Source organism: Camarhynchus parvulus, chromosome Z (genome assembly GCF_901933205.1).
Source record: "Camarhynchus parvulus chromosome Z, STF_HiC, whole genome shotgun sequence".
Classification (NCBI taxonomy): domain Eukaryota; kingdom Metazoa; phylum Chordata; class Aves; order Passeriformes; family Thraupidae; genus Camarhynchus; species Camarhynchus parvulus.
Genome location: NC_044601.1, coordinates 31,651,495 through 31,677,762, shown reverse-complemented (window position 1 = coordinate 31,677,762; position 26,268 = coordinate 31,651,495). Strand labels below are relative to the sequence as shown.

The window sequence follows — 26,268 nt, the reverse complement described above, 5'->3', positions numbered from 1 at the left end:
TTTTTGCACTCTTTAAAACTACTTGAAAGGAGATTGTAGGCAGGTGGGAATCAGTCTCTTCTTCTAATCAACTAGCTATTCCATAAGAGGTCATAGCCTCAAGCTGCGCTGGGCAAAATTCAGGTTGCACATCAGGAAGAATTTCTTCACTGAAAGGGTAGTTAAGTGTTGGAATATACTTAAGCATCAGATGCCCAGGGAATGGTGGTGTCACCATTCCTGAAAGTGTTCAAGAAACTCCTAGATGTGGCACTTAGCGCATTGGTCTAGTTAACACAGTGGTGTTTGGTCTAAGGTTGGACTCAATGACCTTGAAGATCCTTTTCAGCTTTAATGATTCTATCATTCTGTGATTCTGACTAGGGCTGCTGCAAAGGGTTGGGAACACATTTTTCACACAAGGGAAGAGCAGCTTGGTGTTCCATAGAATTTACTATGAGATGTTTGGGAAAGGATCAGAGGTTGAGGTGATTTGAGGAAGACCAGGAAGAGGAAAATGAGGAGAGAGGAGGCAAAAAGGGCTGATGATAGGTGAGTAGTTGGCCAGTGAGCGTGCTTTTCAGCCATGCTCCATTCCTAGGTAGTGCAGCCTGTCCAGCTCCTCACCCAGAGTCCTTCCTTTCTTTGTCACACTTACAACTCTATGTTTACATATGAGAGTGAGGGTGTGTGTGTACTGCACATGTGCACATGTACGTGCATACAAATGGAGTCTGAATGCAGGGCTGGAGTCAGAGGCTGAATAGGCACCTACATCTGCGGTGCAGCAGCCATAGTGGGAGTGGGTGTGCAAGCCCCAGCAAGGATCATGTTGGATAACAAGCTTGGCTGGTGAAGTGGACAGGAGTAAGTGGGTGTGGAGTCCTCCAAGGGCAAGAGCACAAGGGGTTTGGGTATGGGGACAGAGGCGTCCCAGCCAGCTGCCATTTCCACTGGAGAAATATTTATAGAACACATTCTTCTGATGATTTGCAATTGCCTTTAATTTCATGTTTGAAGACACTCCTGGCTGATGTCTTTGTCTTTCATGATTATAACTTAAAGTTCTGACGGCTTTCTTTTTTTATTGGGATTTATCCCCATATGCTCTTCTACAGAGCAAGTATTGCCTTTCACCCTACTAGTTTAAAAATTATGTTCACACTGAATATTTGGCTGGTGCCTGGGACTACTAAATTTTTACAATATCCAAAATAAGACACAGCCAGATACCAGCCTTTCATTTTGTAAATAACGGCTTACAAATGGAAAACAGTGAGGAACAGCTATCCAAGCTGTCTGTCAACTGTAGCCAGCTGAGGTCTCCATTTTAATACAGCTGGATCTAGCCAGACTGGTTCTTTAACTATATTGCTGAATATAGGAAGCAAATAATGCCTGCCTGGCAACTTTCTGGTCTCCCTTTTCACTGATCCTTGAATGCTATTGATTTTTTTTTTCAAAGATGCAATGTGGTAATGCAGATGTGACCTTTCTATCTTACAGACCAGCAACAGGTAACACTCTGTACAGAAGAGTCTACTCCATCAGGTTTTAAGAAGACTAGAAGAAAAATTGAGTCTTTGCAAGGTTGCACATAACAATAAAAAGAACATAACTAGAATTTTCAGAAAAAATGCTTTGAGTATTAATAACAATTGCTAAATAATAATAATTATTCTGAGAGAATGTAATTGCTTCTGTTTATTCCACACATTATTCGTGAAAGTAAAGATTAATTACTTTCCCTGGGAAAAAATGAATTTAACTCAATAAAGACTGTGGAAACAGTGAAAGACCTTCAGGATTTGTAATAACCAGTAATAAAGAGTATTCTAGCTTGTTTAAAGGAACACATGGTGAAAATATTGCATTTCATTTAATGGCTAATCTCTTTGCATTCAAGGGGATTAGTCATGAGTTAATCAAATCATTAACCCAAATAAACTGGTACCACAATCTGGATTCCAGAACTAAATCCTCAGAGAAACAGGAGTATCAGGAGAGTGATGTCCAGCAATTTCAGTGGAAGATGAGTGGCCAGTGGGGAGACATCTCATGCGTCTCTTGGCTACAGAACAAAAGATGACATGAAAAAAAGTCTGCTTGAATAATAGAAACATATACTTGTGAAAGGGCAAAGATTTTCTAAACTTTTACTTGTGTGCATACGCAGATAATAGACTTAAAATACTGATCACCTAGAAGGATCAGTGTCACATTGCAGCTGACCTGAAGCTGCCCCCCAAACTCAACCAGCCTAGAAGTAAAAACAAGTCCCTGGGTGAACAAGGATAAGTTGGATTCAAATCTACACAGGGACCCTCAGCCAATGTCATTCAGCCCTAAATGCAGAGGTATCAGGGGCCAGAGAGCCGGATGGTGCTAAGACCTCAACCAATCACTTGTGTAACGGAGAGAAATTTGAAGCTCCTATAAAAGGAGCTGCAAGAATAAACTCAAGGCTGTTTGTCACAAGGACCTTTGAGAGGACAAACGACCCCACCATAACAGATCAGTCCAAAACTGAGTAGTTTGAAATACCCCACATCTTTAAAACAACTGAAATGTCTAAAGAACCTAAATAAAATTATTTCCCTTATCTGCAAAGTGAAGGTTTTCAATACATTCTAGTATGCATTTGAACCCAAGATACATTTGAAAATACTATTCTAATTGTTTTCTGCCACATTTTTTCTATTGGTATTCAGAAACAGGCTGTGATGTGACACAAGCAATAGAATACTGCCCCATAATTTACCTGAATGCCTGCAAAAACCATGCTAGAAAGAATTCGTCTCTGCACATACGTGTTTTGTTTCCACTTTTTATGCACTCAGAAATTTTTCTTTGTTAGCTTTTATTCCAGTAAGGGATGATCTCTTATTGTTCCTTACAGATGCAAGGAAAAGAGAATATTCATTTAAAGTATTTATGGGAGCAGAGAGTTGTATCAGGCATCAGCGATAATGGGTTCTTTTTCTAAGAACCTTATTTTGTGTGAATGTCACTATAAAGCCACATTTACTTCCTATTTTTTCCTCACTTCACATTAATTTCTTTCTGTGGACAAATTAGGTGTGTAAGTGCTGCATTCCAGTGCTAAAGACTGTGAGACACCACTGGCACTTGGATTTGAATTCTATTATTCTTCTCTGTTTGATGCATACTTGCATATCCTGGATTTCCAACATTCAATGACAAAATTCCCTATAAGATTTAAAATGTTGTCCTAGGGTGACGTTATGATGCTAGTATCCCCATTCATGCGTTCTGTTTATGCTGGATATTATGTTCTGTGCCTTTAAGACTGGCTCTGAAGAATGAAAGTTTTGTTTGGGTTTTTCTTATCAGCCTGGCAGGACACAGAGACAGGGCAGTACATAGCGCTGCTTTTGCTTTTGCTTTTCGCTTTGCTCTCTCGCTCTTGCTTCTGCTCATTAGCTAGTTTAGCTAAACAGTCCAAATTTCTTCTTGGACTGTTTCTCCTTCCCTTTTTTGGACCAACTTGAACCTGCTCCGGACTGGGACCTGGGAACACCGAGAGTTTGCACCTTGTGGCTGCAGCAGCTGCCCCAGCGCCGGAGGGACTGATAACAGAGTGACCACCCCAAAGAGAGAGACTTTCTGAATTTGTCATCTTTTCAGAGCAGTGAAAGAGTGGTGTCATCCAGTATTGTTCATTTTGTGGGCTGGGGGGTGCTGTGCCTGTTAAATAAACAGGTTCTTTCCACTTCTCTCTGAGGAATCCTTCCCGAACCGGTTGCGGGGAGGGGCCGTGTGGGTTTGCTTACTGGAGGGGCCCCCTTTGGAGATTCTCTCCCAAATTTGCCCTAAACCAGGACAAATGTGAAACAAGTCTATGATAGCAGAAATTCTTACCATTCCTATGCCAGTGTTAAGGTTTGGCTACAGTGATTTCCTCTTCTATATATCACAGAAGTTTTGAAGGATCATCTTAAATCAGCATATTACAAAAAGAGTCTGGTGCTGTGCCCAAATTTGTGCCCAAATTCCACTTTGCCACCAGGTTCTTTTTGGGAATTGTGTTTTCTTCAAATCTATAATGTCAGGAGGTAAGCAATGCGTTGAGCAGTGATCTCCTATGTATTAACTAAGGAGAGAACAGACAAGAACTTTCAGAACTACAAGAGACAGGAATTCAGCCCTCAAAAATCTTTTTCTGAAGGCATTTAATTCAGAAGGCCTGATTGCTGTCTCTGCTCAGTCATCAGAATAACAAGTGTTTCAAAAGCTATTTCAAAAGCTGTTCAGATGTCATATCTTGGTCCACTTTATGTGGCATCTGTCACAGACACACTTTTGCATCAGCAGCTGGACTAGAGCTGCCTCAGTTTCCTGGTGCAGCTGTGCAGCCCTGGTGCAGGATCACCAAGGGAATGGTGATCTGTCTGAACCTATGTCAAATCAGGATGGTCTCTGTGACTCTTGTTCATATGTCAGTGTAGAGGCATAATGAAGGCATATGTTGAGAAAACTTGAAGTTTCTATTCAATACTGGTGATGTTAAAAAACATGCTCTAAACTCTATTTGGAGCACAAGTTAAAAATTATGCAGAAATTATTTCCCATGTAATGAAAACTACTGATAATGAGCAGTGGAAATATAGATTATCTACATTAACTAACCTATCTAGCAGAAAAAAAGAAGAGTAACATTCAAACAATTTTAACCATCTTTACATTACTGTCCTTCATTGCTATACATAAATGCATATCCCTGCAAGGTGCAGTGTTTTGTTACACATCCTAATCTTCTTCTACCACAATGCATTACAAGAAATATTTTCAGCTATTACTCTTTGCAAACTCAGAACAGGTTTTTCATAGAGGAAATTACTTCAGCACAGCACTTCAGCATTTGTTAGTCAGTTTTCCACTGAGAATGCATAGATTTTAGGTAATTAATAACATGGAATGCAGATATTGCTACTCTTCTTTCCATATGTGGAATATGAAATACAGATCTTTTTTAACATGAAAAAATGTTTCTGTAACGAGATCACATTAGATATTCCCATCAGAAAACACACTATGTAAATTTTCTATATGCTACCCAGTTGTTTTAAACTAAGGGTATTATGAACATATTTTTTAATATTAGTCAAATACACTAAAATATGCCATCTGTAATGAACTTATGACACTTTTTATAGGAGAAACCATGTTTCACAGATACATGATTAGAGGGAAGCATTTAATATAATACAGTGACATCCACAAATCATGACTTTTCAGGAAAATTTTCTAACCTCATCTCACTTTATAGACTGGAGATTGGTAGAATCTTCAGTGTTTGGGGACTTTGGACTGTCATTCACTGCTGGGCTCAACTCCTGCAGATTGAGTATCCTCCTGAGTACTCATTAAAATAAAATAACTGTCTAAAACAATAAAATTGATGTTCTTTAGCTTTTAAGTTTTAGTCTTCTGCTTGACCTTCAGATAATTATGAGATGTTTATCACCGAGAAGAGTGGTTCCATAGCAGACTTTAGCCTCTCCTCCTTTTAATGTGACCCCAGGAGAGAGATTAAAGCATTCAACTACTTCTACTTCCTAGGAAGAAATTTGCTATTTTGTTCTCACAGGCTTCTTGCAATGTTTCCCTGGAGTGACTGATACCATGCTTTGCAAAGGTCTGTCTCCTAGAGAAGGCAAAGGCTGCTCTGAGACTTTGGATGATCCTGGCATTGATGTTTCTTGTCACCTCCAGTCACTGCCACCCATGGATCAAGTAGCTCACTGTTATCAGCACCAACAGAACTGATTGTTGCTAGCAAACAACACAGTAATCAATACATTCCTTGGAAAAAAGAATTTTTACTCAGAACATCCAGCAGGGTTATTCAATGCAACAAAACCCCAAGGTTTTCAGTGCCTAAGTAGAAATACAAGAAAATTGAACAATGCCACCATGCACATACACAGACAAACAGAAGATATATAATGGTTGAAATTACTCTAAGTTTGTGGGTCTTAAGGTATCCAGAGACGTAAAGTGGAAACACTGATGCCACAAGTTGACTAAACACTTTGCAGAACAGTTAGCTTATTCCCATTAGCAAAGACTCCTACTTTATGAAGTCTTCCCTGTCTGCAGTACCTCAATTCATGTCCCCTTGAAATTATTAACATACCAAATGAAATCCTTACATTCTCAATCAAAATCTGAAGGTCAGAATGCCATAGCACAGGTAATACCTGCCTTAGGAACATCAGTGCCACATATGTGGTGATCTTCAGTCTTTCTCCAACACCTTCTCCTTCATTTGATAGCAGAATATTTGCCCTTCCAGTTGGCAATTTTTGTGTCACTTAGAGCCAAAATAAGCTTAGCAGTCTGCTTTTGGACAGTTATAATGAAAACAAGGTAAAATCAGTACAGGAAGAAAATAAAGGGCACAGTAAGATAGAGGCAATGACTGCTGTGACGTACTCAGTTTTTGAAAATTCAGGTATGTAACTCTGTATTAACGATGTTCCAGCTTCCTAACACCCCTATGCAAAAAAAAGAAGCAAACCACTAATCATTAGAAAACTTTTTCTTTCCCATTTTGCCTTTGCACTTCACCATCTATTCTCTATTAACTGCTCTCTTCATTTGTTTGCTCAATCTTCTCTCTTGAGCAGATAAAAAGGTTTCATTAAAGTAAAGCCTAATGCTGTCAGTGGCAGGAGAGCTGCCAACCCTGGCGGTTTTCATAAGTCTATTAAGCTGGCCTAAGCATGCTAATACTTAATAAATTCCCTCCATTCACAGCAGTCCTTTGCAAATATCCTTTTATCTCATATGGAAAACTAGGTTAGGCAATGCAAATGAGTAATAAAGGACCAGACCCCACATTTTGGGGTGTATTTATGTATACACACAGTTGCATCAAAGAGGAGCAGCACATACCATCAACTGCAATCTCTGCTGTACTAGAAGTACTAATTGAGATTACAGAAAGAGCTAACAATAACTTGATGAAAGTATTCAAATTATTAAGATGAAAATGGCACTGGACATACAAAACAGATCTTTTTTTTATGGATTTCCTTCAATAGTTCATTTGCTGAGCAGATTTTCTAAACCTTTTTGAAGGACATCTAGTACACGTATTCAGTACATTTTATCTCTAGTTCATCCAGCAAGCAAAAAAACCCCAAACCCCAGATTCTAAAAATCACTGCCATCTTCTGCCATTACCAGTTAAAGTGGAAAAAAACCACTTGGAAGAACAAGTGGACTGCAAAGCACTACTATTCAGCATCACCCCTTACCAAAGGAAAAGGCTTTAACATCATTTGTCACTATTCAGGGATCCAGAGGTCCAGGAATTGCTTTTTAATTCAAACAAAACTTTTAAAGCAACAAAGTATCTAGCCTTCATCTCTTCCCTAAGAGAAAAACAGTCTGTAGCAGTAGAAAATGATGGATTGGAATTCTCTCCCGAAAGGCTAATGTAATTGTTCAGATAAAGTAATAAATATGGGAGCAGGACATGGAGCTGAGAGAGGGTTTCCTATGTCTAATAAGAAATGTACTCAGTAAGCAGCAGGATTTAAGTAAACACGTGCCTGATAGCTACTAACAGGCAAGCGCAAAAATCATGGTGAAATGGTCCAACAGCATCATTTCTTCAGCCATAATAGAAAACATTAACTCACAATAGCTGATATTTTATTAATTCTCTGTTTTCAGGTTTTGCAAAGGTTACTGGAAACCCTACTCAGTTTAGTTCATACAAAATTATTATGCACATGGAAACATAATAAAAGGACCATAGTTCTGTGAATAAACAGGATCACATTTTAAACACAAAACCTAAACTGTCCTAATAAGAAAAAAATATTCATCTTTGTAAGGATCTAGCAAGTTAAAACTAATCACACATATATCTTGCTATACTTACTGCAGCATTTATATATCAGCTACTGCAGTGAGGTAAACAATGTATTAGCAACCTTGAACAGAACCGGAACTCCTACAAGGGAAAATAAACCGCCCATCTCCATCAAGAAGTGTCTTTCTGCTTCCCCAGGAAAAGAGAAACAATGTTGAAGCCACCTACAGCAGGTGACAATTGTATTGCTTAGCCATAGCTGCGGTGAAGTTTTCAAATAAAGAAAAGCTTGACAGAGAGCTTCTTCACAATCAGCTGAGTATACCCTTAAGCAATCCTCCTCCACTTTATTTCATTAATTTATTTCCTATCCTCACAGAACAAAACAATACTTGCTCTACATAGCGCAATAGCCTACGGACCCCTTCTCTAACGACTCATTTCTGCTGTTCTGCCGCATTGGAACACCCACTTGTCACAGAACAGAAAATATGGATGAGTTGAGAGCAATTAAGAAGCAAAGGAAATTTTGGACTGTGAATAAACTTACTTTCGGTAAGAGAAACATGGCAACTTTTTTTTCTCTTCTTTTTAAATAAACACTCTATCAATCTCATCTGAATGACCCACATGATGCTGAATAACGCATCCATCTAACAAAAGAGGAATGTATTTCATCTCTAAATTCACATCTAAGAGCTCCATTTTATAAGATAACCCCGGGTATTTCTGAATTCTAATAATTTAAGCTTATGGGGAAAAACCCCACAAATTAGGGATCTTGACAAAAATCTAGTGTGCCACAGAAGGCAATGCCAATTAAAGAAAAAAAAAAAAGAAGCATCACGGAGAATATCAATGTATTTTATAGCTTCTTCTTTAGTGCTATCTTGCTACCCGATGATTTCCCTTGTGGCAAAAGAGAAATGTAAAGGAAGATGCAGCATCTGTCCTTCAACTTACTTTTCTGTGAAAGTGGTAACATTTTAGTAACAATACCATTACCTCTTAAAAGTCCATGTATTTGTTTTTGAGGCAACTGATAGGGTTTCAAAAATAAATGTGGGAAAAAACGCTACAGTTTTTCCTCCAATTACTGTCTCTTGGTACCATCAACACATAATAGTAAGGATGGCAATAAACTCATTATTTCATACGAAATTTACAGTATTTTTGTGCACAGCTGTTGATTTGATTTATATAAGTGAACTGTATACTGCTAAGAAACACAACTAATATACAAGGAAAGAAGGTTAAAAGTAGGTCAGCGATAGAGCAAGCATTCTTAACCCAACTAGCATTCCAGCCTCCAGCTTGAAGCATAATGTTCATTCCTCATATTCTAGAGTGTTAAATAACACTGTAACTAGATGCTGAACACAAGAATCATTCAACATTATCCAGCCTTGATCTTTACACAAAATTCCCATGATATCCATAGAACTTCCACAGCTGTACAAACTAGAATAAGGTCCATGGCAAACACAGCTTTCAGGATTTGCTCTACAATAAATATCACAAGCAAAAAGGAGACAGCAAATGTTAACTTTTTATTTCTTTTGAACATATAAAGGTTATATGAAACAATGGAAATTATTTTTATTTATGAAACAATTCTTTTAGAGCCATCTTGTGGGGAAAACAAGCAATTTAAAACAATACATATACTTTTAATAGCTTTTCTACCAAAAAGATCAGTGGTTAGTATGACATCTTCTAGTACTCTTTAAAAAAAATAAGTGTCTCAGGCACACTGTAAACTTTATACAACATTGTTTAATCCCCTAGAACATGAAGGAAGTGCCTTTATGAATAATCACTTGTTAAAAGATTAGTTCTAGATAGAAAAAATATATATCATTATGTTGAAGATGCTATTTTTCAGAAGAATATTTTTAGACCAGATTCTATTCAAACTCCACCCAACTATAGACCACAAAAAAAGCACAAAAACTGAAAGAGGCTAAAGCTTCTTTCAGAGCCCTCTTGAGTAAATTAGACAGAATTATTCAATCTAACTAAACAGGGGGTAAAACAAAGCAAAGCAAAGATTTAGCACACAAACCTGTAAAGTTTTCATTACCAAACATCCTTAGCATTTCCAACTCAAAGCTTTGGTAATATTCCTAAGTTCTGAAGGAGTTTACACCAGTTGTTTATAAAGAACTCATTACACAACAGTCTTCTGTTTGTATACACTTAAGGAAAGTACAGCCTTGGGCAGTCAATTTCAGTATAATCAAAAGTCATGATGCAGACTTCAGCTACCTAGGGCAATCAACCATCAGCTCTGCTTGATTTATGTGTCTTGCCTATGAAGCAAAGTGCTTAAATTTTATCCTAGAGAACAAAAGCACACATACAGGACATATATCTTATTTAGTTTTAACTTTTGCCCTAATAAAATACTTCATTTATATAGAACATTAAAGCATATCACATCATATTTATCCAACAAGTAATTATCTTCTATTAATACAAAAGTAAAACAGGACATCACAGAACAATTGCAAAGCACACAATCAAGAGGTGTCACAGAAATATGCTTTTTTTTTGAGCTGTTACAATTAGTGTGTAGTATGGACTAGCAGGCACCTCTGTTAATTTATTTTTTTAAATAAAGAAATTTGACAACAAAAGGGTCCTATGATACCCAAAATTTCTGACAGCTGTAACTAAACAAAACACACTGGCACCCATATAACCAGACAATTTTGCTAAGGCAAGCACAAGTATGTCAATTTTTATTTTTACACTCCTACCAAACTTTGAGCAGAACATGTACATGTGCGCTTGTAGCCTCTCCTCTGAGAAGACGACAGTGAGATCTGCTTCCTCCATAACTCCTTTAAACTTTGGAAAGGAGCCCCGACTCAGGGGCACTTGCCTTAATGAGATTTTGAATTTCTTTGAATTTCGGATGTTCTTTATCAGCTACCAGCTGCAGCAATATCGCTTCGCTAGTAGTAACTATAATTCCAGTACGTGCAAGACGCTGAAAAATAAAAGAGCAGACAGAAATCATGTAAGGTATTTGCAAATGTGAATGAGTGAATTTTGAAAGAAAAGACGGATAGCACTTTTAAAAACATCTCCTATGAACAAAAGCAATGCCAATTCCATTCCAGCATTTCTTAGTGGTATAATTTATAAAGCTAGGACGAAAAACTGACAGGGTTTAGACTTTCCTATGGCAAAAGGCTGCCCTGGATTACAAATAAGGCTTTCTACTTGAACTAGATTCTTTCTGCAAGTCAGATTTAATAGGCAGCAGCCCCACACATCTTAATAACAACCCTTTTCCCTTGCATAACCCAGAGGACAGCTTTCTTCACTCTTATGCAGATGAAAGGCCTGGGGAAAAAATAAAATAGCAAGGTCCAACCTAACAGCATTAAGCAAGAAATTATAACAATTTCTCTCTCAGTCCTTGTTATGTACGACTACTTCAGCTTTTGGACTACAGAGCACCTAGTAGCAATAATCTCTGGAGAAAGAGGAAAAATCTCTTCTACAGACATTATAAATCATACTGGTACAACAGCAGCTCTTTTTAAATGACGTTTTATTACAGACAGTAACTCCAGAGTCAGTTCTCACAGGCTACAGGATAAAATATATAGCTGCAGAGAAAGCAAAACCAAAAGAAGTCTGCTAGATCTTGTAAGTGTGCAACTCAACAGGATTTGGGCTTCATGTAGCCCAAGGCACAGGACTTATTGCGAAGTTATTGGACTTTTAAAACTGTGGTTGTTGCTTACATAACAAAGTTACCTCCAGCAAAAGCTGATCAACCCACGTTCCCCCATCATCTTCCCAGCCATCATACAGATGCTTTGGCAGTAAACCTCTTCATAGAGTCAGCTTTCCCTCCCTCATCCTCTACTCAGCTGCATGCTCCACCAAATCTAACGGGATCCTGAACGGGCTAAGGGAGGGCAAGTGGCAGAGAACAGACGTATGTACATACAGGTTTCAACTGTAATCATTAAAGCAAAGAGAAGATCCAAACTTTCTAGCTCTTCAATTACAAACCAACAGATGGGTGAATGTTACTAACTTTAAGGGACCAACCAGTAAAGTATATGTAACTACAGTCTATATAACAACAAACTAACAACATTGGATTACTGAATTCAATACTTCCTACTTGCCATTACAGCAACAAGCCTCTCAACGTTCTTACACTGAAACAAAGTAACTACTTTCCTCAGCTCTCCTACTCAGTATAACCATACTTATTAAACTTCACACACATACAAAGAAGAAGAAAAAATGAAAAATTAATATGAAATATTATAGCAATGTTTTCAACATGAGCCTCTCCAAGAATACAAAGGTTTTGGTTTTAACTAGCATGGATGAGGAAAAAAATCTAGACCCCTAAAAATCATTTCTGTCTGTGAAATATTGATTGAAAAGAGAGCACATCTCTTTAAAAGCAAAACACACCGTAACATGTCAAAAGAGGCTGGCATTGCCTTACATCTTCTCTAGGACGAGATATTATTTTTATAAATTTTAGATTAGCAGAAAATAAGAGATGCATTTGCTAAGTATATTAGATAATTTCCAAGGAAATCACAAGTTTTCTTAGAAGAGACTCTTTGAGAAGGAAAGTATTGACAGTATGTTGCATCCACACTGCAGAAAAAAGTAGAAAAGACAAAGAACAGAAAAGAAATCCAGCAGGAGCAGACGAAGCTGTCTCAATCTGTGACCATGCACTGGCATAAGACATCTTCATCAGACAGGGCAGATTCAGAATAGTCACATCCTTGAATTTTTCATCTGAATTATTTCATCAATGAAAATTTCAAGATTTTTTTTGTTTCTGAGGGTTTTTTTAACTAGAAGGTGTTGTCTGCTGTCATTTTTAAGCACACAACAGAAGTGGAAACAAGCTGTTATCCAAGCAGACATGAACACTTTCATTACCAATTAAGTCAAATTGCACTTCCTAGTACACCCACTCAAATATTTGTATATTCATCACCAGCACAATCAAAACACATGCTATGTAATGGTAAATGAGGAGAACTGAAGGGGCAGGTGGGACCAGATGGGAGTTATTTGGGGCTGCTGAGGTTATCACTGCAAAGTCCCTCTTCATTATTCTTGAAAGGTCACTGTGAATAGAGAAGGGCTGTGTTATTGTGAAAAGGCAAATGTTACATTCATCTTCACAAAAAGGTACAGAAAAGGGTCCAGGAACCCTGGTCAATAAAACTCACCTCAGCTCACCAGCTTGCATAAGTTTGCACAAGAAACAATGTTAGACTCATTCATTAAAAGAGTATGACTAGGAACTGTGAGCTGTATGGGGAAACTAAAGCAGGATTACCCAAGACTTTGGTACGTTGCCCACTTCCCCCATAATGCCACAGTCAATTGAGATTAAGGATATGTCCAATACATGTCCGTTTCTCCTGGTCTCCTCCTCCCAAGCATGCCCATGTCTTGCTTGCTCTAGCCCATACCCCTTGGTAGCACTTTTAAGTGAGGCTCTGTAACACAAGAAGCGGACAATGCTGGTATGCGCTGCTGCCATGTGCAGCACAGAAGGTGTTACTGCTGGCTCGACGCCACAAGGCAAGTGTTGGCTCACTCATTTTGTAATGACTGACAACATAAGGGACCACAGAAAAAAACGCTTTCTTTTGCTTACTGAGAACGCATTGCAAAGGTATACCAAAAAGTTACCAAAAATGGAAAAATCTACAGCTTTTGCAAGCAATCACACTTCTAAGATCAATACCTTTTTGCCTAGAAAGTAAAGCAAAGCTAGCTAGTCACTGTTTTAACCTTTATTACATTGGCCCAACTTCTATGCTTACAGACACACTGTAAGTAATAAATGTACAAAAACATACAAAATAAGGCCATAATAAGGCCAACAGATTTCAGGTTTTCTATATTTGTTTTGCCTCCTACTGCTGCTGCACCACATTGATTTGGGAAGTCCATGACTTCAGTCACTCCTGTACTCTGCGTGTGTCCCTATGCTCTATGTGACAGCTGACATTAGGTTTCCACTTAATCAAAGTCACGGGTTTCATCAATCACTGTATGCTGGGGATTTCTCCTTAGCCTTTAAGAAATTAAGTCTTCTCAAAATCTATGAAAAAGTATAACATGCTGTGGTTATCATTAGTTTCTACTTAAAATAATTATTAGGGCCTGAGGCAAAAAATTGCAATACTTAATGTATGTATCAGGTTTTGACTTTCAACAGTGATGCCTGTAGGCAAATTAGGAGTACACCATCAAAAAATCATTTGAATGAATTTGCTACAACATAGTTGTATGTGCTTTTAAATCTTCTTGTTACATTTATCTCCACTTTCTCAACATTTAGTTTGCCTAAGCTCCTAAAAGCAGAGGGGAGGGGAATCTTTACTATAATCAGGGTCTTGCGATTAAGCTTTAATTTGCACTGACGAGGAAAAGCAGGAGGAGGGACAGAGGTACAAGGGGATTTGAACAAGATCACATACTGTATTTCATTGCACTTCAAGAATTTCAACACCTGAATAAATACTCTTTGCAACAACAAAGCCAAAAGCTTTATGGCACTTTTACTCTGCTGTAGAGATAACACTGCATAAAGGGATATGCTAAAATACTAATGTCTATACAGAGTAATCTATATTGTATGGAAAAATCACTGTTGAATTCCAAACATTCCAAACTGAGTTATGCATATTAAATTATAATTCAAGGAGATTTAAAAAAGCCAGTACTTCTTCTCCATTTTCAATGCTATTTTAAGAATCAGAGTACTCATCTCTTCTCAAATCTACTTTTACCCACTGCTTTGTCTGTAGAAATTCCTTGTTAGCTTACCATAAGCAGAGAACTTAACATACCAATGCAAGGTGAAGAAAGCCTTGACTAAGAAACTTACTTCAAGAGCAAACATTCTGTCCATCATACTTCTGGACGAGGTGGCATCAGCGACAATATGAACTTCCAGACCTCTGCCAATTAATTCCAATGCTGTTTGCTGGATACAGACATGAGTCTACAGGGGAGAAATCAAAGGCAGAAAAGCCACCAACAAACCATTATTATGAAATGAAAGTAACACAACCACAAAATAGAGTACATAATTAATTAGAGTTCAAATACGTATTTTTCTACCCCTGGCAATATGAGGGAACTCAATATGCATTTTAAATGCCAGTTAAGATTGTGACAAGTGCCTGTAGTTTACAAGTATCTCATCTCAAATTCTTTTATGAGATAATATTAATGACAACACAAAATAATTTATTCTGTAGAGGATATCTAAGCTCTAAGTTATATAAATTGAGTTGGTTTGTTTTAATTACACAAAGTGATGCCTCTTTGAGGGCCAACAGACATTACCATAAACGAGTATCAGAATGGCAATGCACCTACTTCTACTCCAAAGAGGACAATACTCCGGACACCAGGGATCTCTGCTAATGCTGCTTCAACTTCTGGCAACACCATTGAAAATTTTGTCTTGGGAAGCACAAGTTTAGCTCCTGTTAAATCAATTTCTTGCACAGTGCTCCCAAGACCTTTGGGATACTGTTCAGTGACAATAACTGGAATTCCCAAGAGCCGTGCACCTTGGAGCTGTACGAGGACAGAGAGGAAAACATTTTTTAAAAAAAGGAAAAAAAATTAAAAGTAGAACAACAATAACAAAGACATTGTTATTACCTAATATTAAGTAATAGTTAGACTGTACGTAAAATAATAAAAAAAGTTTGCAATGAGTGATCAAAACTCACTACAACATACCAGTCGTTGGCCCACGCTGATGATATCACCAAAGTATTTGATGGCAGGCCGGAATCGCTCTTGCATGTCACAACAGAAAAAAACAGTGCTTGAGGGTGTCAGGTTGCCCAAAGTAGTAATCTGAAAAAAAAAAAAGGTAATGTTTTCCATGGCAGTGGATATCCCTTCAGAAATGCAGCAGAATGAAGAAGAGTTTGCAATACATCTGCTAGATTATGGATTTATGTTACTTTGAGTCAAAATAGGAGATAAGTTTTTCAAGCCTGATTTTGGTATGTTTCTGAATTAAAACGAATAGCTGATACTGAACAGTACGGTATAGTCATCAATATGTAATCATGATTTTATTAGGTGGGAAGCACAAGTCCACATAAATGTACATGGATATTTCTGAACTCTGAAGGGGGGCAGAGGAACCCATCACCTAAATCATAGCAAAAAAAAAAAAAGTACCAAAAGCAAAATTACATTCTTCAAATTCATTTTTAAATCCACAATTCTTGGAACTGAAATAAACTCAGGATAAATTAAAGTTTAAAAAAATTCAGACTTCCACTTGCTTTCAAATATTGTATGTACATATATTTTCACTGTGTAGTCAATTTGATTTGTCTATGACATCTTTTAGCACAAGTCTGATGAAAGTCCAAGGCTAGAAAGAAAGTAGAGAAGACTGTAAATATTAGAAACCAAACTGAACGCATTTTAATGACAAAAGTAATCTCCTAGAGTTTCCCTCCTACAAGGTACCAAGTAGGGTAGAAGGGAGGGGATAAGAAAAATAAACCAAATACTTAACTTTCTTACACTTAGAAAGAGTGCTTTGTATTTGTATAAATAAATTTCTTGCACTACCTGTCGAACCAAAGTATAGGGCTTCAGATGGAAGCTACAGGAAAAGAAAAGAGCTACACACTATCATTTAGTGTAAGGCAACTCAAGAGAAATTACATCCATTCGGGAGCTTTTCAGCAGACAGATAAATTGAATTGAATAAAGAGCTTCTGGGAAGTACCCATTAATTATATACATTTCATTTTCTGCAATCTGAGGCTGTAATGTTTTAAACTGAAACAAAATTACAAAATCTGTAAAAGAATGTATTTCAGAAGAGTGCAGATGTATTGGGTTAACGTAACAAGGTTTTGATAGTGACGGGAGGCTGTAAGGGTGGCTTTTGTGAGATACCAGAAACAGCCTCATGTCAAGAGAGCACTAATGCCAGCTGAATCCAAGACAGATCTGCTACATCAGTGATGCTGGTGACAACTCTATGCTAACATATTTAAGAAAGGGTTAAAAAACCTACTGTCCAACAGCAGCTGTGAGAGGAGGGTGAGAATATGTGGGAGAAAGAGCATTGCAGACACCAAAGGTCAGTGCAGAAGGAGGGGCAGGAGGTGCCCCAAGTGCTGGAGCAGAGATTCCCCTGCAGCTCCTGGTGTAGACCATGGTGAGGCAGCTGTGCCCCTGCAGCCCATTGGCTTCCACAGTGGAACAGAAATCCACCTGCAGTCCATGGAGGACCCCACAGCAGAGCCTTGAAGAAGGCCTGCAATATGCCTTAAAGAAGGCTGTGACTCTGAAGGGCCCCATTGAAGTGACTCTCTGAAGTGACCTGGGACTCTCTAGAGAGGAGCCCATGAGCAGAATGTTTGGGAAGGAATGCAGCCGGCGGGAAGGATGCATATTTGGGAAGTTCATGACATACTATCTCCCACAGGAGGGACCCCTCTCTGGAGCAGGGGAAGAGCATGAAAAGAACGAGAGGGAGAGGTGAAGTTTTACGAACTGACCACAAACCCCATTCCCCAACCCTCTGTGCTGCTTGAAGGGAGGAGGTAGAGAAGTTGGAACTAGAGCTAAGCCAGGGAAGAAGGGAGGCATAGGGAAGAGGTGTTTTTACATTTCTTCTTATTTCTGATTATTTTACTTGGTTATTGAGTAGCACTACATCAAACTGATTTCCCCAAGTCTGTTTTGTCTATGACGGTAATTGGCAAGATTCCTCTCTGTCCTTATCTTGATGCACAAGCTTCTTTATCATATTTTCTCCCCTCTGTCCTACTGAGGACAAGTGATGGAGCGGTTTGGCGGGCACGTGGTGGCCAGCCAAAGTCAACTCACCACAAAGGAATTGGGAATTGATAAATATTCATTCCAAAACTTTCACTGATTCACCACATGTCTCCAGAGTAAAATGATGCTGATCTCAATTCCCAAGGCCATGCTTAATAATGGCAATGCTTAAACATATCCAACATAAACATATCCATGGCCTGTTAAAACTGTTCAGAAAATTACTTGTATGCTAACAACTGCAAATACTAAATTCCCTCAATTCTCAGACTCATTGCACCACTACTGCCAAAGCAGCAACCATTCATAAGCATGGTTCCTCCAGTCCTTGTGAGTCAAACAGCAACACTCTTAATACAAGCAGTTACAGAGGCAAATGCAGTAACAACCACAGTGCAGATAATGTAACACTGGGCTCACTGATACCACAGGAAGACAGAAGAGCATCACAACAGGCATTAGGGAAATCTTTTTCACCAGTAAGATACAGCTGCACTGAAAAAATTTACCACAGATGTGAGATTTTCAAACCTAGGAGATTTTCAGTATTCAGCAATGCAGCAGCTGACTTGATCAAGGGGTTAGGGAAGTCAACCTCTAGATACTTTTCCCAAGTAACACTTCTGCAACTCCACACCAGGCAATGAATGAGGCCTGGGACCAAGAAAGACTGGACATAAAATTAAATAACCACCTTGTTCTTGAATACCATCCATCATACTACACCATTTGCTTGAACAATGAAAAAGGCAGTTGGCAGGCAGTATTAATGTACAATTCAACACCACAGGGAACACATACTGTGACCCATTCCAGCTCTGGCACTTGCTGCCATCACAGAACTCAATTGTGACATTTAACTTTCCTACTGCTCAGCAATAAAAACAGAAAAATTGGAATAAACAATATTTATAAGTGTGGTTCCTACTCATTTTGTCTTAGCATTTATATGACAAGCAAAGACTACTATTTTCTCCTTTAAATCTTTCCATCACTTTAACAGCTCACCAGAGGAGGTTTAGGTTGGACATTAGGAAGAATTTCTTCACAGAAAGGGAGGTTAGATATTAGAATGGGCTGCCCAGGGAGGTGGTGGAGGCGCTGTTGCTGAAGGCATAGAAGGAAAGACTGGAGGTACCATTTGGTGCCATGATCTAACTGACATGGCAGGGTTCAGTCATAGGCTTGACTCAAACTCAGAGGTCTTTTATAGTCTAACTGATTCTGTAATTCTGTAATTTTTTAATATCTGTCTGAACAACGAACCATCATGGACTACAGAATGACTGATGTGAAGTTAATCTACTGCCTCAATATGCACCTTCCTTTGCCAGTGCAGCAGATGGCACTACCACCCCTAGCAGAGAAACAAATGTGAATAGAATTAGAAAGTCTTCAAGAAGCTGCATAGTCTTCCCCTACAGAAGGATCAAACAAACACAAATAATATTCTTCACAGATGACCACATGGTCTGATGCATCAGAGACAGAAGTCCTATAAAACCCATCCCACAGCTCTGTTACCTTTTCCTTTCAGTGTTTTCTCATCTATAACTCCTTTGCTCACATTTATGAGTATTACTTCCAGTTAGGTCCACAGTGAATTTGAAACACAAGAGCGTTACAACCCTCCCTCACATGGTTAACCATGTGCAAAACTTATTACCAGACCTCAAGAATCAGACCTTTAAGTCTCCCTTTAGGCCCTCCTCTCCCACTCCTTATTCTGAAATGTATCTAATGCTTTTAGTATTTCCTCCTACAAATTGTTTTCATGGTCCTCCCTGGGGTAGTTTTCAAATTGCAGTCTGGAACGAGGCACTCAATACTACTATCACAACAGTGTTTCTCTGCCCACACTACTTCACTGCTCTAGCAGGGCATCAAAAATCAGCCAATTCACAGCCCTTCCAGGCCCTGTTTATTCTGTACTTTCCAGTACAGTATTTGCTCTTTTCATAATGGACAATACTTAGACTCCTGAGGTACATTTTAGCCTTATAAATCATCCCCTGAACTCTCCCTCATCTTCTGTTTGTCTAGCTGATTATTTCTACATTGCTAATTCCACTTTGAAGTGCATCTTATTGCACCCTGTTTTTCCAGTTTGTCCTGAAATACCTGAAGTCTGCTTTTTCAGATGCTGGCAGGTCCTTCCAGCCTGGGATCTTCTGCATAAACAGTATTTGCCCTAAGTTTTGTTAAGGAGAAGAACAATGGAATAATTAAAAACAGTGGCTTTGGAAGCCACTTTATAGAGCACAATTCAATTTTACTCTGATTTGGCAGTGAAGTGCAGAAGAAAACTATCAAGCCACAGAGTATTCTTACTATAGACTTCCATAGAATCTCATATGTTTATGTCAAAAAGCACAGGGAGCAGTAGTAAAAGCACTATATCTGCTTTTCTTTACTGTCAAGTTGGTTTAATATGATTTAATTTATGCCTTCAGATTCATGCCAGCAGCTCTAAAATAAAGTTGTGTCAACTGTATATTAGCTAAATAAAAGCTTTTACAAAGTCTAACACAAATAATTCATATATTGATTTTCTTATTTATTTCTGATTAGCTGGCAGTCTGAATTGTGGCAGAACAAGCGGAAACTGGAAGAAAGAGAGGCTAAGATCAAAGAGTCAACACTTGCTGGTGTTACATGGAAGGTCAGATGTGGGAAGGGCAGAGCGCAGCAGAAAGCACTTTGAAATTAAGTTTCATTAATAGTAGCTAACAGAGTCCATAAAAAAATTCATGTAAGTATTTGCTATGTATAAAGGAAAGGTTTAGTTTACTAGTTCTTTAGTGTGCCACGTAAATCCTACAACTTGCTTTCAATGCCATCCTCCCCTTCCACAAGAACGCTGTGACACCTCCACATCTGGCAGTGAAAATCACCCAGACCTCCCCAGTGCAACATCCCAAAGAGCTGGAATGAGGGCAAAACTACACCTAAACATCAAACCTGGGCTGGCACATCAACACCTGTCTGATTTCACTGCATAGAAAGAGGCAAGCTGGGCAAGGATTGTGACCCACTCCATCGACATAGTATCTGCCTGAATCCACCCTGCATATAACATCTACTCAGCTGCAATACCATTAAACAACTTGAACTCAGAATAAAAGTAAAAAAAAAACCATCAAAACTCAAATTACCTGAAGTTCTCCTCAACAGTACATAAGCATTTCCACTTGTTGTACCTCATTTCTCTTAGTTAGGATTTTCTGTCCTCCAGCTGAAGGTTACCCACAGCACAACCAGAATAGGTACATCAAGTAGTCAAGTAACCTGATGCAGCTCTTTTACCCAGCTAAAGAAGTCATCTCTAGGACCTTGTCCAGACCAGGATTTAAAGGTATGCTGTCACAAGTTACATACAGCTTTAAATCCTACTCTAGAAAAGACCTAGGTGGGAAAGGAGAGGTGATTTTTCACATCTATATATAATCTCTGCTGATTATTATTATTAATCAGACAAAAATGTGATTGAGATGAAGTACTATAATTATAGGTTCAGCTTTACAAAAATATTCACATATACTGACTAGCTTTTTATCTGTCCTTTACCTGCTCAAAGTACAGGAAATCATGAGACTTACAAAATGAAATTTTCTCACAGTATTTGTAATGAACAAGAAACTGGAAGCAAAGAAATAACCCCATTGGACATCACTAGTGATGTCATAAATCTCACATCACATACTAAAGGTTACATACTAAAAGGGCAGACTGGGGGATGTTGCAACCTTGATATTTCAAGAATGGCATAAAAGAGACAACAACAAAAAGAAGCCACCACCTTTTCTTCTGTATTTCTTAAAGAAAATTGGTAAGATTCAGTTGTATTTTGCTACCTATATTTCAAATGTAAAAATAATGAATAAATTCAGCTTGATGTATTTCAAGAGAAAAACAGGTTGCAAGTATTTCAATTTATAAACCTAAATATTTATCTTATGCTAAGCTAATGTGCAGCCTTTTACATGTAATTCAGCATTTAAAAAGGACAGATTCAGTTTAAAAACACATGACTACATATAACTATGTAGTACAAAAGTCTTCAGCAAAATTAAAAAAATTTAAAATTACTAAAATGCTTGTTGTAGAGTAAAGATATACAAACAAGGAGTCTGGATTTGAGGAAAAAATCCTCTTTCAGTATTTTCAGCCCCTTTTTCCCCCCTTCTTTAAGGTCCCACATGCTGCTTTTCAAAAACTTATTTATTTAGGAATGTAATAATTTATCAAAATTTATAATTTCACCCTAAAATCCCCAAATAGAATCCCTGCAATTTATGCTTTGGCTTTTCCTGGTCTGCAGAAAATGGTCTTGGGTTCCTAAGTTAGTTCTAGTTCCAGACTATCTGAGCAATATCACGTATATGCAATAAGAGTGAAAATCTGTATATTAATTGTTATATTTTATTTACGTTGTCATTCACCAAAAGTTTTTTCAAGACAGATATGCCCGAGACATTTATCTCAAAAAACTATCCTGAAATAGATATGCTTTTATGCAATGGTTTCAGCAATAATTTTACCCTTTTACCTTCAGTATCTTAAGGTTTACCAGTTTGTAAATACAGACCACAAGTCCTCCTGAAGAGAAGTCACCTTGAAGTTATGACAGTAACTGTGAAATAGTCTCTCTTGGTTATGTATTTGAAAGCTGCCTGAACTGCTCTATTACACAGCTGTAATGTGCATATAGCCGTCTTTTCTTTGGATATCACCAAAGTCTTTACTTACTTCTCCAAAGGCAGGTACAACAACACTACAGGAAAATACAGTAACTTTTGTAGCACTATTCAACTGTATGGAGAGGTGATTAAAGTGGTCCTGCATTGCCTCACCCAAACTACAAATGTTACAGTCTCCTGTTAAAAGATTTTATAAGACTTAAAATTTATGAAAAGCAGATGCAGTCCCTCCATTTGAGAGAGGTCTGAGGAAACGTCCCTCTCCACTGCATGTGTGGGGTGCAGGAGATTCGAGGTGAGGAGTGGCAGCCAGGCAGAACATCACAGCGCAGTGCTCCCCACCAGCCTCCCTAACACTGCACGGCCATCAAAAGCTTAAGTGACTGTTTCGTGTCAGGACACTTGGACCAAACAAATGTACATATATGAGGATGGTACAAAGGCATAAAACAACAAAAGAGCAAATGTCCTTGTACAGATCAAGCTTTGAACTGAGTTCATGGAGTGGCTTTCCAAGGGCAGCATATGGTAATTCCTCCATGAGATTACTGCCCCCCTCAGCTGCAGGGACAAGAAATTGAAACAGCCCAGTCGAACATCACTTGATGCTGACATTTTGTGAGTTATTATACCAAAAGGAATCCTTCTATGACAGGCCTGCACAGGAATCAAAATGGAAGGATAACATACCAGAGATTAGCTGCCTTAAAGGTTAAAATCCTACCTCCAACTAAATGCATACATATACCTCATAAAACATGCATATAAAAACACTGAAATTACTGTCTAGTGATACAGCTGCTAGCATCTCTGAATTTTCATTTTAAACCAGAAATATCTTTCTAAATATGAAAGTCTAATCACATCAGCAAGCAAAAGTTGTCCCTCTTGAAACACACATCCAAAACAGGGATTCCACTGACTATGTCATGTACTGAGTTGACAAATCAATGTTGTGTGTAACTGCAGACAAAACATCATGGAGGGAGGGAGGGAGGAAAAGCGGGAGGGAAGGAAAAAGGGGTGTATAATAGTGGCAATGCCTGAATGAATACACAGAAAGTATAATATTCCCATCACTAAGTCCTAAAGGTCTTAAAAAGCTCAGCTGCGTCTGTATCATACCAAATGTTTCTCAAACAAGTGATCTCTGAGCACCTGTCTCTGGCTTAAGGCAAGCTGACTGACATCATTGTGATGTCTCATTTGAGACATCTTCAGCTCATTCACAGCTGCTGAAACATATCAAGGAATAACCCACAAATACTATCCTTTTCATATCAACAGCTGCAACAGAACTGCAACAGTACTGGTGTAAGTAGGCAATCAAATAGGCAATAATGCACAAAATATTGGTTCATCCTGAATCCCTGCAGTCAAAGCTGTATAGCGCATTTGCACCCTGGTAGTGATGTATCCTTGTCTCAGTACTGACCTTTATTCCAAGACGTATGTCCTGCTACAAATGCTTGAGCTGCATTTACAGTTTCAGTGCAGAAGGCATCTGCAAGGGAGTCTTTGCAGAGTAGTGATCTGCATGCACAAATGAGAACCAAGTTTTGACCTGAAACGCTGTTATATGCCCAGAATACCCAAATTCTGTTTTTAAAATCCTTGCTTTAATTAACATCTATACCAACTCTTTTTGCAAGCTGGAAAGATTGTTCCTTTCCAGTTTCTCTGATTGGGCCCCCACAAATTACAACACAGAAACAGAAAAGTTTTAAACTGATTATAATGAGTGTATATGATGTGCTAATCATTTATTAAACTAGTTTGCTCTTCTTAACCATTCTTTGCATACATAAAGTTAAGAATAAAAGACGCCAAAGGCATCCTTAATGCACAGTGAAAGCAAACAGACCACCTTGAGAGTTTATGCATACAAGACACTATGATTAAGCAGAGTTTACAAACAGATTAATTAGACATTTCTGAAAACATTAAGAGAAGACAAGCTATGTTTCAGCTCTCATGATAACACTTCTCCAACATCTGAGAAGTGTCAGCTAGGCAAACTAAAATTTCCTAATTATAATTTTTTTAAGTGTTCTGAATGAAAACAGCAATGCTGTAGGGTTTAATCCTGAGGTCTGTTTTGGCTTGTGGGGTTTTTTAAAGTTGAATTCTTAGATACTGGAGAAAGGAAGAAGCAATGTGTTTTGAGTGGAAGTATTACAGCACAACTTGCACCAATCTCTAGTGGGCATAAAAGTATCTTCATAGGAAAGCACACGTAACTGCATCTATCTGGCAGTCTGGCTTCCTGGTTTGTGGCTACAGAACTACCAAGCTATAGACCTGCATACCAGAAAGAGCTTTTTGAGGCAAAGAGGGATACAGAGGTCCTGTGAACTATAAGCCAAGATCCTGAGCTCTGGCAGAGCCCACTTTACTGGCACTCTTTCAGTTTCCACCTCGCAGCATTACCCCCGGCTAAGGCCGGGTATGACCAGCCGCCTGATTTAACGGAGAGCACTGATTAACTTCAGCGACCTGACTTGTCTTCCCATTCATGACGCCAAGTAAGTTCTGGCGAGCCGAAGGCAAAGCCCGGTTACCACACGCGCGTGGCGCAAAGCGCACCTGCCTCCCCGACTTGGGAATCCAAAAGTTTCCACGGAGAGACAAGTGAGCACGGGCTGTGCGGACTGCACCCACGGTCCCAGCCGGCTCCAGGATCCCTCACTTCTCCCGGAAGGGGCCGGGGCTCGCCGCGGCAGGACGGCACGGGCTGCCCGCCCTCACACGCACCTGTGGCGGCCGGCTCTCACCTGGATCTGCAGCGGGACCAGGCGCACCTTGCAGCGCTCGTTGACCAGGAAGCCCTTCGGCAGGTCGATGTACTGGCTCCACTCCTCGGCGAAGAGCTGCACCACGAACTTACGGTGCATGTCTATCTGGTCCCCGTACAGGCTGAGGAACTTCTGGATCAGCAGCTCGTAGCCGGCCCCATGGGGCACGCTGGAGGGCCGCGCGAAAACCGAGAAGCAGAAAAGGACGGGCACGGAGCCACTGCCCGCTGGAGCGCAGCTCCCGCTGCCCGGAGCAGCGCCCGGCTCCGCCGCCGCCATCTTCAGGGACCGCTGCGCCGAGCCCCGCCAGCTCGCTGCGGTCCGCGCCACCGCTCCTCCTCCCGCCGCCTCCTCCCCCCCGACCGGCCGGGCGGTGCCGGCGGGCCCCAATCCCGGCTGCGGCTGCTCCTGCTCCTCCTCCCCGCCATGGGGCTCGGCCCTACCCGGCAGCACCACGGGGCTCTGAGCGCTGCTGGGGTGCGTTCGTCGGGAGGACGTGGGGTATCTTGGGCGGCGGTATGGTGCTTTCCCTGCTTAGGCGGACAGTGAGAAGAGCAGCCCCACACGGGCGCACTTGCCCTCGTCCGGGCGGAGAGAGGCCGTGTCTCCCGGAGAGGGGCAAAGGGACACCGCCGCTGTGGCGGCCCCGGCGGGGCCCTCGCAGGCTCGCGCCCTGGGGCAGAGCGGGCTCGGAGCGCGGGCGGGCACTGGGCCCAGCCACGGCGGGGACGCGGGAGGCCGCGTCCCGTGCAAGCTGGGAAGGAAACCTGTTGGTAGAGCCTGAAACATGCCCGGTTGCTTTGGAGGGTGATCCAGCCCAGATCTGTATAGGGGACTGGTAGTTGAGTTCTCTACGAGGCTTCCTTCGGAATTGGCCTTTTCTGAGTAGCGCGCGGTGGCCGAGCCGCGGCTCCGAGCTTCCAGCTCCATCCACGGATGAGGGGAAGTGAGCAGGATAGAACACCTATTTTTTCCTTCGTAGCTGCATGCTCTCTATCATATTTACTTTTTCTCCACGGTGACTGACAGCTGAAATTGTTGCCCCTATTTTTGCCATAATTGCCAGAGTTTCTGTTATATTAAAGTGTGC

The 26,268-nt window shown here is 39.8% G+C and overlaps 1 protein-coding gene across 1 annotated transcript; it reads right to left on the bottom strand.

Moving 5' to 3' along the window:
- Nucleotides 1–9,359: 9,359 nt before the first annotated feature.
- ISOC1 (isochorismatase domain containing 1) lies at nucleotides 9,360–25,515 on the bottom strand. The gene is made up of 5 exons (XM_030969361.1): nucleotides 25,158–25,515; nucleotides 15,605–15,724; nucleotides 15,233–15,436; nucleotides 14,736–14,852; nucleotides 9,360–10,823 (listed from the first exon to the last, which is right to left on the bottom strand). Exons 1-5 carry the CDS (start codon nucleotides 25,455–25,457, stop codon nucleotides 10,677–10,679), a joined length of 888 nt encoding a protein of 295 aa, XP_030825221.1. The 5' UTR covers nucleotides 25,458–25,515; the 3' UTR covers nucleotides 9,360–10,676.
- Between the last annotated feature and the right edge of the window lie 753 nt (nucleotides 25,516–26,268).